At 36.4% G+C, this 15,254-nt stretch overlaps 1 protein-coding gene across 3 annotated transcripts in view; it reads left to right on the top strand.

Moving 5' to 3' along the window:
* The window catches only part of SEC24B (SEC24 homolog B, COPII coat complex component), an 86,930-nt gene that overhangs the window by 53,556 nt on the left and 18,120 nt on the right, over positions 1-15,254 (top strand). For 2 of the 3 annotated variants that reach the window (XM_021684527.1, XM_044912898.1), the window contains 5 exons: positions 5,571-5,755; positions 8,730-8,832; positions 11,009-11,135; positions 11,713-11,822; positions 13,947-14,059. In XM_021684527.1, the coding sequence (XP_021540202.1) occupies positions 5,571-5,755; positions 8,730-8,832; positions 11,009-11,135; positions 11,713-11,822; positions 13,947-14,059 (638 nt within the window). The remainder of the gene's footprint in view (positions 1-5,570; positions 5,756-8,729; positions 8,833-11,008; positions 11,136-11,712; positions 11,823-13,946; positions 14,060-15,254) is intronic. The other variant, XM_044912897.1, reaches the window with a different exon arrangement.

Raw genomic sequence — 15,254 nt, 5'->3', positions numbered from 1 at the left:
TTAAAGCTTTAAAATATTTACTACCTGACCCTCTACAGAGAAAGTTTGCTGACCCTTGAAATAGTAGAATGGAAAGTATTGTGCATTTTTTTTTGTTTTGTTTTGTTTTGTTGTTAAGATTTTATTTATTTATTTGAGATAGAGGGAGAGTACAGAGGGAGAGTGAGAAGCAGACTTCCCACTGGGCAGAGAGCCCTATGTGGGCCTCGATCCCAGGACCCTGAGATCATGACCCGAACCAAAGGCAGATGCTTAGCCAGCTGAGCCACCCAGGCACCCCAAAAGTATTGTTCTTGTTCCATTTTATTTGGAAGGTTATTTTAGAAAAGTTAAGAGGTTGTCCTTGGAATAAAAATAAAAATTAATATTTATTATGCTAGATTTTAAAAATAATTTCATTCTATCTTCTGTAATCTTCATCCTTTTTATACTCTAGCTCCTCCGGTGCAAGGATCACAGGAGTTTGAATGAAGGAGACAGAGGCAGACTGAAAAGTAACTGATTATTAATCATGGGAGAAGTAAACATAAAGCAAAAGCTTTAGACTTTATACTGTTAGAGATCATTCACTTCCACCTTTCCTTTTTTATAACTTTTTATTGAAATATAATCTGTATTATATTTATGTACAGTTATATAAATCAACATCATACTGTTCAATACCTTTCTACAAATTGAACACATGTAACCAACAGCCAGAGCCCTTTCTCATGCCTTTTCCAGTCACTAACCCCCAAACGAGAGTTAGCAACTGTCTTGACTTCTAATACCACACATTAATTTTGCCTGTTTTTAATAATAGCTGTGTATATTCTTGCCTAGACTCTTTGGCTCAACATTATGCTTACTGTGTGCTCGTAGTTCATTCATTTTCATGGTTGTATGTACTCCGTTGTGTGAATATACTAGTTTATTTATTTGTTCTATTGTTGATGGGTGTTAAGGTAAGTTTCCAGTGTGGGGCTATTATGAATAGTGCTATTGTGAATATTTCTGTTCATGTCTTTTATTTATTTATTTTTTTTTTTAAAAGAACTTTTTTTTTTTTTTTTTTAAGATTTTTTATTTACTTATTTGAGAGAGAGAGAATGAGAGTTAGAGAGCACGAGAGGGAAGAGGGTCAGAGGGAGAAGCAGACTCCCCGCTGAGCAGGGAGCCCGATGTGGGACTCAGTCCCGGGACTCGAGGATCATGACCTGAGCCGAAGGCAGTCGCTTAACCAACTGAGCCACCCAGGCGCCCCTGTTCATGTCTTTTAAATGAATGTATGTATCGAGGAGTGGAATTGCTGGGTCATGGAGTATCCATACTTTCAGCAGTTAATGCCAAACAGTTTTCCAAAGCAGATTGTTCCAATTTGTACCTCCATTAGCAGTGTGTGAGAGTTCTAGTTACTGCACATCCTTGTCAACACTTGGAATTTCACTTTTTTATAGTAGTTACCTACCTTTCATTATTTAATTGAAGGAATTGAGACTCAGATAAGTGAAATCATCTGTCTAAGACCAGGCTCAGTTCTGAGAATACAAGTCTTTACAGTTCAGAATTAAGCACTTTTTTTTTTCTCTCTTTAACTGGTAGGGACTTGTGCAGAAGAAAACCAAAGTCATATTTGATATATGTAACTAAGGAAGATTACAAAGCAGCAATTTGTTTTTGTTTAATCTGAATTTAAAATAGGTTTTTGGACATTAGTTTCAGGGTCAGTGAACAATAATGATTTAAACATAATAGCTAGGCTGTACATTTAAATTCTTACCTATCTACTAAAAAAAGATTGTAGATTTTAATCAAAGATTAATATTAGCAAGTTAATTTTAAAAGAAGCCATTTAAAGGTGACTTTTTTTATGCCCTTCTGGCCCCACGATTATGGTCAGAGGGATATCAGGGTCACCAAGAATAATTTGGAGGTTGCCAAGGACTTGTTTTGAAGTGTTTTCAAGTCTGACCGAGAACTCTGACAAATCTGGGGAGGGGGAATTAAAAAAATAAAAGAGTAATAGGAATAAGATCAGAGGTAGTGAGGGACCATAGTCCAAAGCTTAGATTTTATCCCAAGTGCAAAGGGGAGACATGGGAGATTTTATGTAATGGAGTGATATATCTGATTTACATTATTTAGAGAAGCATTTTGGCTGCTGTGTGAAGAACAGGTTAGGGATGGAAGTATTTGAAAAGACAAAAATGGAAACAGGGAGACAAATGGAAGCTTTGCCATAATCCCAGAAATGTATGATTGTGCTTCGTTCTAAGGTGGTATCGGTGAAGGTAATGAAAAGTGGATGGATAATGTCTATCTCTTGACTTATTGATGGATTTGTACTAGTAGTTGAGAGAAAGGAAGGTGAAAAGATAAATGTTAGGTTTTTGGCAGAGCGACTGGATACTTTGAAGTTCACGTGAAGGGAGATGAGTAGGTCTAAGAGTGGCAATTGAGTTGGCCATGTTAAGTTAAAATGCCTAATAGATTTACATGGAGCTATCCAGCAGGCAGTAAAAGTGTATATGAATGCCCATTCCTCTGTATTACCAAGTCCACCAAGAATTATTTTTTATAAGCAAACATTTTTTTATAATTATTAGTCATTTATGTTTTTTTACTGAAGTCCTAGTTCATATTCTTTCATCATCACTCAGGTCCTCTGGTTTATAAAAGCCATCTATAATAAGTATATTAACCTTTTGTCTACTATATATTGCAATTTTTTCCTCCACCTTGACATTTGTTTTTAATTTTAATGGTATTTTTTTGACATTGAAGGAATATCTAAATTTTATGTAGTCATTATGATTTTTTTTATTTTATTTTTAAAGATTTTATATATTTATTTGACAGAGAGAGCACAAGCAGAGGGAGTGGCAGGCAGAGGGAAAGGGAGAAGCAAGCTCCCCACTGAGCAGAGAGCCCGACAAGAGGCTAGGTCTCAGGACCCTGGGATCAAGACCTAAGCTGAAGGCAAATGCTTACCAACTGAGCCACCCAGGCGCCCCCATATAATGATTTCTTTTGTTTTTACTTTTGTTTGTATCCTTTAAAAGATCCTTTCAACCTTCCAGCTATAAATTTTTTTAGTTCTTAGGTGATTTCAGTTTTGCATCGTTAATCTATTTAAGGTTTTATTTTGGGTTTTTTTTGTTTTTTTTTTTAAGGTTTTATTTTGGCTCATAATGTAAATAAACTCATTTTCCCCCAAAAAATAGCTCTAAGCTCATTATCATTTATTAAATAATCTGTCTTTTTTCACTGGCCAGTTATTCATTAAGTCACTTTGAGTTCATAGAAAGCTGTGAATTCATAATAATACTAAAAATATAACAAATGGAACAGAAAAAATAAGCAAAGCAAAACTCATTGAACATCATTGTACATTTTTTTTTTCATTGTACATTTTTATGGCATCAACTCATTATTCTGAAAATTGGTCACTGAAAAAACTTGGAAACAAAAGCATTTATCCTGCCTTTCCAGTATGAACTGTATTCACAGAATCTAAATTCTTGATGCTGAAAAACATTACTGCTGAAATTTGTTGTGAGGTTTAACTGTGCTAAGGTTTAAATTCATTATTTTGCTTTGGGTTTTTTCCAAGAATGCTTTAAATTGAACTACCTTATTAAAATCATTCTATTTCCGAAATTGAGGAAGACACAAAGAAATGAAAAAACATTCCATGCTTATGGATTGGAAGAACAAATACTGTGAAAATGTCAATGCTACCTAGAGCAATCTACACATTTAATGCAATCCCTATCAAAATACCATCAACTTTTTTCAAAGCAATGGAACAAATAATCCTAAAATTTGTATGGAACCAGAAAAGACCCCGAGTAGCCAGAGGAATGTTGAAAAAGAAAAGCAAAGCTGGCGGCATCACAATTCCAGACTTCCAGCTCTATTACAAAGCTGTCATCATCAAGACAGTATGGTACTGGCACAAAAACAGGCACATAGATCAATGGAACAGAATAGAGAGCCCAGAAATGGACCCTCAACTCTAGGGTCCACTAATCTTTGACAAAGCAGGAAAGAATGTCCAATGGAAAAAAGACAGTCTGTTCAACAAATGGTGTTGGGAAAATTGGACAGCCACATGCAGAAGAATGAAACTGGACCATTTCCTTACACCACACACAAAAATAGACTCCAAATGGATGAAAGACCTAAATGTGAGACAGGAATCCATCAAAATCCTAGAGAAGAACACAGGCAGCAACCTCTTCGACCTCAGCCCCAGCAACTTCTTCCTAGAAACATCGCCAAAGGCAAGGGAAGCAAGGGCAAAAATGAACTACTGGGACTTCATCAAGATAAAAAGCTTTTGCACAGCAAAGGAAACAGTCAACAAAACCAAAAGACAACCGACAGAATGGGAGAAGGTATTTGCAAATGACATATCAGATAAAGGGCTAGTATCCAATCAGGGAAATCCAAATCAAAACCTCAATGAGATACCACCTCACACCAGTCAGAATGGCTAAAATTAACAAGTCAGGAAACGACAGATGTTGGCGGGGATGCGGAGAAAGGGGAACCCTCCTACACTGTTGGTGGGAATGCAAGCTGGTGCAGCCACTCTGGAAAACAGTATGGTGGTTCCTCAAAAAGTTGAAAATAGAGCTGCCCTATGACCCAGCGATTGCACTACTGGCTATTTACCCCAAAGATACAAATGTGGTGATCCAAAGGGATACGAGCACCCCAGTGTTTATAGCAGCAATGTCCACAATAGCCAAACTATGGAAAGGGTCAAGATGTCCATCGACAGATGAATGGATAAAGAAGATGTGGTGTATATATATATATATATATATATATATATGCAATGGAATATTATGCAGCCATCAAAAAGACTGAAATCTTGCCATTTGCAACGACGTGGATAGAACTAGAGGGTATTATGCTAAGCAAAATAAGTCAATCAGAGAAAGACAAATATCATATGTTCTCACTGATACATGGAATTCTTAATGTCAGGAAACAAACTGAGAGTTGCTAGAGTGGTGGCAGGGGAAGGGGTGGGAAGGCTGGCTGATGGACATTGGGGAGGGTATGTGCTATGGTGAGCGCTGTGAATTGTGTAAGACTGATGAATCACAGACCTCTACCTATGAAACAAATAATACATTATATGTTAAAAAAAGAAGAAGATAGTAGGAAGGGAAAAATGAAACGGGGAACATCGGAGGGGGAGAAGAACCATGAGAGACTATGGACTCTGAGAAACAAACTGAGGGTTTTAGAGGGAAGGGAGGTTGGGGGGGATGGGTTAGCTCAGTGATGGGTATTAAGGAGGGCACGCATTGAATGGAGACTGGGTGTTACACGCAAAGAATCACGGAACACTACATCAAAAACTAATGATGTATGTTGACTAACATAACGTAATAAAGTAAAATGTAAAAAAAATTTAAAAAATAAAAGAAAATCATTCTGTTTCCAAGCCAGGTTTAAATTTTTTTATCTTCTTATTTATTCTGTATGTTAAAATCCTATATATAGTATAGTACATTGTATTCATGCTTGTTATATTGTCCTTTTGTTTGTTTTGTTTTGAATTGCTTTTTCAGCAGTATCCTGGTATGAACCAGCTGTCCTCCAGTCTGGGAGGACTGAGTCTTCAGAGCTCTCCACAGCCGGAAAGTCTGAGACCTGTAAACCTCACCCAGGAGAGGAATATTTTACCCATGACTCCTGTTTGGGCTCCTGTACCTAACTTGAACTTAGACCTCAAAAAATTAAACTGTAGCCCAGAGTAAGTATTTATTTTATGATCTTTAGTAAGTAATAGACTTTGTCAGAAATGTTTGACTTTCTTTTTTTTTTAAGATTTTATTTATTTATTTGACAGAGAGAGAGCACAAGTAGGCAGAGAAGCAGGCAGAGAGAGAGGGAGAAGCAGGCTCTCTATTGAGCAGGGAGCCAGACGCGGGGCTTCATCCCAGGACCCTGGGATCATGACCTGAGCCAAAGGCAGCCGCTTAACTGACTGAGCCACCCAGGCGCCCCAGAAATGTTTGACTTTTAAAACTAGTGCAGGTGATATGATATTAATTCCTTGATTGGAAGTTTTGTTAATGGGGACTTTTCCATTTTACTCTGTACAGAAATTCTAGCTGTAAAATTCATTTTAGATCCTGTTCCTACCTCCATCTCTGTCTCTATCAGTCCCATTCCCTATCACCTAATGCAAGGGAAATTTTTTATTTGAGTGAAGGATTTCAGGAACCCAGATCTAACTATATTTTTCTTAAATCTCTTTTTCCTTACTTTTCACCAGTAATAACTTCTGATGTCTTTTAAATAAGGTGGAATTTTTAAAAACGTATGCCCTTCAGTCTTTACTTGAAAAGGACACTGACTTCACTTACATAATCCCAAGAACAGATTTAAATGGTTTGTCTCTGGGTTTTCTTTTCCCACGCAGCATAGAATGCGAAGACCATTACCCCCAGGCTTATTTATTCAGCCTGGATTTAAATTCGGATTTCCTTTATTGAATATTTCCTCACCTCATGGAGAAGTGTAGCCGATAGTTTGCATCCAGTGGCCACCAAACCCTGGTGTTTCCTCTGGGTGGGTGAACTAGCTCTGTCACGCACCTCACAGTACCTTCAAAACCAAGAGTTCTCCTTTGTTGTTTGCTTTCAGTACTTTACTTCACTACCTTTTCAGTGTCTTCTTCCTTGCATTAGGAGAAATAGCGTTCCTCTTTACAGCCAGTATTTTCCTTTATTAAAGCAGTAGTTTTCTGGCTTGTTAAAAAAACCATAAGCTTCTCTTTTTTCAATCAAAATCTTACGGAGATTTCCAATACAGAAAACAGAAAATGGAGTTGCTCCGAGGATTCCCCCTCTTCTGCCACACACTACCACCAGCCCCCATCAGTGCCTAAGGCAGTGTCAAGATCATTGCTGTGAAAATGTACAATCATTGATCCTAAGAGGAAAACAGCTGCCCATTCCTGTGAATATAAGTTGCTATCAGGTCTATGAGTATGTGGATTTTGGCCTTCTATTTTGAAAGAGTAAGCATTCCCTAAGTAGGTGAATATAGTGTATACATATGTCTAGGTAGCGGATGGTATACGTTTCTACTCAGTTACGTGTTTTCTGTGAAAATTTCTCTCTTACCAAGGTAGCAATGCAGAGTATTTATGAGTATAGACTTCTTCACAGTTGGATAGACTCAGGTTCTTACCATAGTTCCACTGATAAGTAGCTATAAGACTCTGCAAATTTCTTTAAAAATTTTCAATATTGTCAATGATAGGGCGCCTGGGTGGCTCAGTTGGTTAAGCAACTGCCTTCAGCTCAGGTCATGATCCTGGAGTCCCGGGATCGAGTCCCGCATCGGGCTCCCTGCTCGGCAGGGAGTCTGCTTCTCCCTCTGACCCTCCCCCCTCTCATGTACTCTCTCTCATTCTCGCTCTCTCAAATAAATAAATAAATCTTTAAAAAAAAAAAAATATTGTCAATGATAAAACAGGAATAATAATTGTTCCTACATATAAAGATAAATCATTCATTCAGTAAATATTTACTGAATGCCTTCTAAGTTAAGGGCCAGGTACTGTTTCTAGATGCTGGAAATGAAGCAGTAAACAAACAGTTCCCAATCTCTTGCAACCTTTATCCTATTAGGGAAGACATACTATGAACAGTCAAAAAGTCATAGCTTAACCATCATAAGTTGGGGACCATCTGTATAATGTAATGTCAGAATATTACTATGAAGTAGGGAGTAGTGAGGGTGGAGGTTGGCTGTTTTCAATTGAGGAGTCAGGACAGGTTTTCCCAGAGCGTTAACACTTGAGTGGAGATCTGAATGAAGTGTGAGAGCAAACCACGTGATCTGGGAAGCAAGTGTGCCAAGCTACATGAACAGCAAATGCAGAAGTCTTAAAGCAGGGATCACTTTAGTGTTCAAGGAACAACACCAGCCTGGAGTCCAAATAAATCTGGGTATCTGTACATACTATGAGCTGCTCTTCTTAAAATTCCTTTCCTGGTTTCCAGTACTTCTGCTTCTTACCTCTCTGATTGCTCCTTTATTGATTCTGTGTCTACTGACCTTAACTTATAACTTAGTAAGTTATAAACAGTAAGTTATAAGTGAGTACTTATTAAGTTATAAATACTTTCTCTAAGAAAAGAATAGCGTTAGGGTGACACAGGACAAAGTGATCACTGATATTAAGTGGAAAAGACAAACAGGTACACAACCAACTAAAGCAAAGCAGACTAATGGTACCATAGAAGCATAAACTGATCTCAGAGCATAGAGGAAGACATCGTTTCTTCTGACTTGTGATTGGAGGGAAGGGAGATTTCAGAAGTGATAATTTTGATGAGTCTCATAATAAGAGACTCATCAAAGGTGTTTCAACAGGTGAAAATGGGTAGTAAAGCAAGAACAGCATTATTAAAGATACAGAGGTTTCCTGTTCACTCCCTCCTATCCGTGTTCTACATGCTAGTGATAATGGTTTTTTCCCAAATGTGTTGTACTTTTCCACCATGAAAATGTTGAGTCCTTACTTGAGGTTTTTTGTCCTGTATTGCATATATGCCTGCTTAGCGGAATACGGATCTTCCTAGTTATAGTTAGATAACGTTGCCAGACAGTTTTCATTTATGCCCTTCAATTCTCTTGATTATCTACAACTATCTATAGTATATATATTTTTTGATAGCTAATAGAGTCCATGTTGTCTATATTTTTTGCAGTTCGTTTCGGTGTACTTTGACAAATATTCCGCAGACACAGGCTTTACTGAATAAAGCTAAGCTTCCTTTAGGATTGTTGTTACATCCCTTCAGGGACTTGACGGTAAAGTAACACATTTTAAAATACTTACGGGTACTGACATGTATGTTTATGTGCAGCGTATTTTGATTGTATATTTTCTTGGAAATTTTTTCATCTTCTTTTATCTTTTAAGTTAGAAATAATCATTTTTGTCAGATTCATCTCAGCAAACATTTTCTAACTAATCTGCTTTGTCACAGGCCTTAACTAAGCACTGGTAAATACAGAGATAACAAAGTCATTGACCTTGCCCCTAAGAAATTTATATCTAACAGGGGACAAAGATGTAAAAACAAATAACCACGGTGCAGGATAACTAATACATGTACCTAACCAAATTCTCCAAGGTACTTAGGCAGTGAGTACAGTATGGGAAGTGATTCCCTCTGGGTGCAGGAGCAGAGGTTTGCTATGAGTGATGAGGTCTGAGCTGGACTTTGAAAGATTAGTAGTTCGGGAAGTTGAAAAGGCCATAACAGATAAACTTTGGGAGTCTTTATTAAACATAAAGGTAGCACCAACAGTGATGTCCAGTTGGGGATGGAGAGAACTGTATGCTCCCTAATTGTATGAAACAAACAATCCTTGTAGTAATAAATCCAAATGCTTCCAGTCTATTGAATGAAAACATTACTTAAGTTTCCACAGTTCATTGGTTTAATCCTAAGCTTGCTGGATTTGGATTTTTACATACAGTTCTGGTATTTTATGCAGATATGTTGTCTTTAAAATTGCTAAACTTCAGAAATTAAGTTTCTCCAGATACATTTTATTTATACTCTATAAGGTGTATTTTTCCCTCACATTTTTTTACTACTGTAGTTTTCAACCCCTTTTATTGCTACTGAATTTCTTTTGCTCTCCTGCAAAAAAAATGTGTATTAACTACCCATTATGCTAGATGCTGATGATACGAAGGTTAATAAGCTTCCTCGTGGAGCTAACTTCCGTACTAGTTAGGATACAGAGAAAGGAGCAGAGTGAATAGAAAATAAAATAAATGTGCAATAAATACCTTGAATGTATTCACTCAGTAGATACTGTTTGATCACCTGTAATACTATTTCAGCCATTATCTCTAAACCAAGATAGTTAATTTCCCATATACATACATGAGAATTTTTGTCTAAACACAGATGCCATATATGATACCTTCTGGAAGTATATACACTAAATTAGGAACGGTGGCTTCCTCTATGCTGTGGAATTCTGGGCAATTCTTTATTTTCTCATTTTCAGTTAATTGTATTTCCTGATTTTTTTCATAAGTGTTATGTCATTACTTGTGTAATAAAAACTATATATGTGAAAGAAATTAAATACAAACATAAGTATTTATGTAGAGATAGAAAAAAAAAAAGCCAGAAGAAAATATACTAAAATGTTATCAGGGATTAATTCAGGGAGATAGAATAATATGTGATTTCTTAGTGTTTTTTCATATTTTCTGAATTTCTTTAATTGAATATAAAGTTCCTTTCCCAAACCTTTTCTTTCCTTTTCCTTTTTTCTGAAGCAGTCCGAAACAGATTTATAGGTTAATTTGTAATCTTTGTCCCCTCAATACTTTTGAAAAGATCACTAAAATTGCCAGCATTTCAGTGGTCTCTTTTTTGTTAAGTTTAGCTCCATAACCTTTCTCACCCTCTTAAAAAAATAACCCGTGCGAAATTAGGTAGGACTTCTGCCTTTCGTCATCTGAAACTATCGCATGCACACATTTTTTTTTTCATGTATTTCTTTTAAAAGGCACCTCGTGCTTGGTTCTTGTGGCCTCAGTTCCCGCGAGGACGGTGGCGGCTATCTAGTGCACAGAGCCTTATGCTCTGGTACCAGATGCTGTCAGGCAGCAAATGCAAAGACATTTCTGTGTGGTGTATGGTTCTTTCTCACTGGGGTTTCTGGAGTCTAGCTGATGAGCTTCGAGTTAAATGATTTTCTTGGCCAAACAGGCTTTTCTTATCAGCCAGTAACTTTTATTGCCTTTGTTTTGGTGTTATCTTACGGTTTGTGACAAAGAGGGAGAAAATGTGATGGCTGCTTGTGTTGCTCAGCACATCACTGGATTTTATGAAAATGCTTCCGTTTCAAAACACAGTTATGGTTTCTGTTCTGTCTGTGGAGCAGAGCAGTATGCGTTCCATTTTTTTCCCCTGAGGTGCTTTTTCTGCTACAGCATTTTTATTTTACTTCCTAGCAATTACCAGTGATAACATCAAATACCATTGTGAGGTGCCGATCTTGTCGAACATATATCAACCCTTTTGTATCCTTCATCGATCAACGTAGATGGAAATGCAATTTGTGCTATAGAGTTAATGACGGTGAGTTTCAGATTCTTAAAATAAGTGTGTTTAATATTATTTTAAACATTTTGACATTTTTGTCATCTGGTCTCTCTCTTCATTGCTTTGAAAACTTTCATGCCACTTTTAATGGAGAGAATATAGGCTAGAGACACTTCGTCTTGGCTGGCCAGGGGATGATTGATAATGAGGAGAGTGACAGGGCAAAGTAAAAAAAATATTCACAAAACAAGCAGTGAAGGTCATGTGGACTAGTTGTGCCATGTCTGTTATCCCCTTTAGTCATTTCTTAGGTCCTCTTAGTATAATTGCTTTCAAATTTGTGTTTCTGTCTGATTTTTTTTCTATGTCATATGATGTAATAAATAGGACATAAGGTTACCTGTGTTCTGGTTTCCTCACCTGATTTCACAAGTTTTTTTTTTTATCTTCATATATTTTTTAAAGAGCATTTTTATCATTAGATGTTCACAAAACCATTGTAAACCTTATATAAATATTAATGATAAAGGTGTTTATTTCTTGTTATGCATATGTCTTATTTAGTTGCAAATTATATTACTAAATTTGTACTGGATTTCTAATTATTACCTAGTTCCTGAAGAATTTATGTATAATCCCCTTACTCGATCTTATGGAGAGCCTCATAAAAGACCGGAAGTTCAGAATTCAACTGTGGAGTTCATTGCTTCTTCAGATTACATGGTAATTACTCAATGTAAAAATTAGTCCTGGGATATAACTGTATTGGTAATTTATAATTTTCTGTTAAGTGAATTCTTGCAAAATTTTGAATTGTCCCCAGTATGAATTTTTTTTTTAAATAATGCTGAAAGTTTATACTTCACAAAGAGAAAACTCTTTGTGAAGGTTACTTGATGTCCTAGAAGATGCAGTTATGTCACTAAGAAACATTAGTAGTTTTTTATGATAAGCACTATTTACAATTTGTTGCCATTTTGATTTGATTGCTGACATGAAATGAATATAAATATTCTTTTGCCATGTAATATTTAAGACCTTCAAACAGAAAAACTCAGTTTTCAAGCTCTTAAAGATACCACCATCTTATTGGTTCACCAGTACAGCTGTCAAGATAAATGGATAGTGACTTTAATTTTTCTCTTTCCAGTTCATCATCAGATTCTACCTTTTCTTTTATTATACTATAAGAGCTTCTTCTTCTTTTCCATTTATAAAAATGAATTCTTGGCTTAAGTTCTGTTCATCTTCTTTATCGTATCTACTCATTTTTTTTTTAAAGATTTTATTTATTCATTTGAGACACAGAGGTACAGAGAGAGAGAGAGCATAAGCAGGGAGAGAGGCAGAGGGAGAGGGAGAAGCAGGCTCCCCGCTGAGCCAGGAGCCCGATGTGGGGCTCGATGCCAGGACCCTGGGATCATGACCTGAGCCGAAGGCAGATGCTTAACCATCTGAGCCACCCAGGTGCCCCTGTATCTACTCATTTTAAATGTATTTATAATAACTTACATTTCTTCAGTACCCTCATTACTAATCTTTGTTGTCTGCAAAAATGGAAGATGTTGCTAGTGGGGAAAGGTAAACAGAGACAGCTAATGTGTATTAAATTCCTGTTTGACCCATTTCTTTCTTTGTTTTTGTAATTTTTATGGTCCTTTGTGTCCACTTTAGCATCTGCCCACTTAACTACTGTTTCCTTGTCCGTTTCCGTATTAACTATAGTAAACTTTTACTCTCAGCTTCTTACTTTCTTTACAACTTACATTCTCAACTCTGTTCTGACTCCTTAGGATCTTAATCTAATTGAAGTGGTGAAGCAAGAAGTTAATCTTTAGTTTTTGCAATATGACCCATGTGATCCTTGGTTGGCATATTAAGAAAAAAAAAGATTCTACATATCCTTTCAACTTTCTATAACAGTAATTTTTAAGCATACTTCAAAAAAGAGATAATAGTATAGTGAACTATTATTTACCCATCACCAAGCTTCAACAGTTGTCAGCATTTTTCTAAATGTATTTCATCTATCCCCAGTCCACCCCAGTGCACCCTCCCCTCACCCACTCTGGAGTTTATTAAATGCTGATCCCAGCATCATATCATTTAACCTATAAAATACTTCAGTATACATCTCTAGCAGATAATGACTTAACATACTTAGAATACCATCACAAGGACTTCGTTTATACTTGGCACTTAACCCCTGGGATTTAGCCACCACCAGGTAACCTAAGAGCTAGTACTAATGGCTAGTACTATTAGTTGTCAGATTTTAAAAAATAAATATAAAAAACAGTATTTTTCTAGAATAGGGAAGTGATATAGATGTTCATATTAAAAAGTAAGCTCATTTTTTCTTTGAAAGATACCTCAATCAACACTCTTATCAGGAAAACATTTAGCCCATCTACTTAAACATTACTGTAACAACTTTTTTTTTTAAGAGAACACAAGAGCAGGGGAGTTGGTGTGAAGGGCAGAGGGAGAGGGAGAGAGAGAATCTTAAGCAGGCTCCATGCCCAGCACAGAGCCTGATGTGGGGCTGGATCTCACAACCCAGAGATCATGATCTGAGCTGAAATCAAGAGTTGGACGCTTAACCGACTGAGCCACCTAGGCACACCTAACAACTGCCTTATTATGCTTAATCCATAACCAACTTTATAAGAAAAAAAGTTAAAGGAATGTCATTTTCATTAGTACATAAAATCTTATAAAATGTCGATCCTCCTATTTGTATATTTTTTGTGTGTCATTTACTCAGTAAATACCCAGTAGTAATAGTGTTATAAAAAGAATAAATTGTGCCTACTAAATAAATTACATTATTTTCATTCCTTTCAGCTTCGTCCTCCTCAACCTGCAGTTTACTTGTTTGTTTTAGATGTATCTCATAATGCAGTGGAAGCTGGATATTTGACAATTTTGTGCCAGTCATTGTTAGAAAATCTAGACAAGTAAGATTTTTTTTTACTCATAATGTGTGTGTACAAATATAATATAAATGTGAAATCTTTATTAGCAGTTTATGGGGTTAGTTTTTAATTACAGTTTGACTTCGTTTATCTCTTACTGCAAGAGTACTTCTTGTCCGCCTCAGACTAAGGGTCCTGCTACTTCGATTACTACAATTTATGAGTTGGTATCTGAATCATAGAATTGTAAATGTTTAATACTTGCCGAGGAATTTAGATTTCATCTAACTGTTCCTCTGACTTAGCAGATCTGAGCACTGGCCAGGGTATCAAGGACCTGGATGAGAGAAATCTAGCTAAAATTTATGCCTGAGCAAGGAGTTTTTCATATTAGTTTTAAATGTCCTAATGAGAAAATGAGCCAGATAAAGGGAAGGGAGGAATTGATTTTGTACTGAACATTTCAGGAAGCCAGAAACTGAACTCTTCATTTTGGCACATTGATAACGAGCTGTATTGTGAAATTAGAAAGAGGGTATAGGATAGATTGCTTATACTTGGCTCTAATTCCTGCCTTGTATTAGTCATGAAGGAGACCCTCAACTAGCTTTAAAAATGAACCTTCCACATCTCTGGAAAACAAAATAGTTTGTACATTTCTTTTTTTTTACTCCCAACACCACAGAGATATGACTCTAGGTTATTAGTAAGAGTGGTTCACACCTGCATTGGTTTTTGACATGTGTAGAGGAGTTGGGGTGGTTGCACATATAAATACTTTGTCAGAAGTACTCTTGGTGATTCCAAAAAGTTTCTCCCATCTTCCATTTGAGCCTGAGAATCCTTCCTCTATTAAGTGCTAGCTTTTATCACAGTAGTCTGCATGGCACTGATCTGGGCCTGTGATAAGTGGATAACATTGAGATAAAAATATCCAGAGATATTAAATGATTTGCCTTTATTTTCTGTTAATAACTTAGAGTTCTCATATTTTTATCCTTATTGAAGCATTTGTCCTGTTTTTAGTCACAGGTGCTTAATTCAGATACAGCTTTAACAGTGAGTGGCAATGGAAGACTCTCTGCAAAGAGATAGTTTTAAAACTGAAGAGTCAGCTTGCTGAGAAAGTATGAGCATATATAACTCTAGAAATAGGAGCCAGACCAATGAGTAACTATTTGTGAGTTAAATAGACTATGCAAAACGAAAAGGATAAAATTGGGAATGGAAAATCATT

This window comes from Neomonachus schauinslandi, chromosome 2 (genome assembly GCF_002201575.2).
Source record: "Neomonachus schauinslandi chromosome 2, ASM220157v2, whole genome shotgun sequence".
Classification (NCBI taxonomy): domain Eukaryota; kingdom Metazoa; phylum Chordata; class Mammalia; order Carnivora; family Phocidae; genus Neomonachus; species Neomonachus schauinslandi.
Note: the sequence above shows the minus strand (reverse complement) of the source record. Positions and strands in the feature narration are given on the sequence as shown.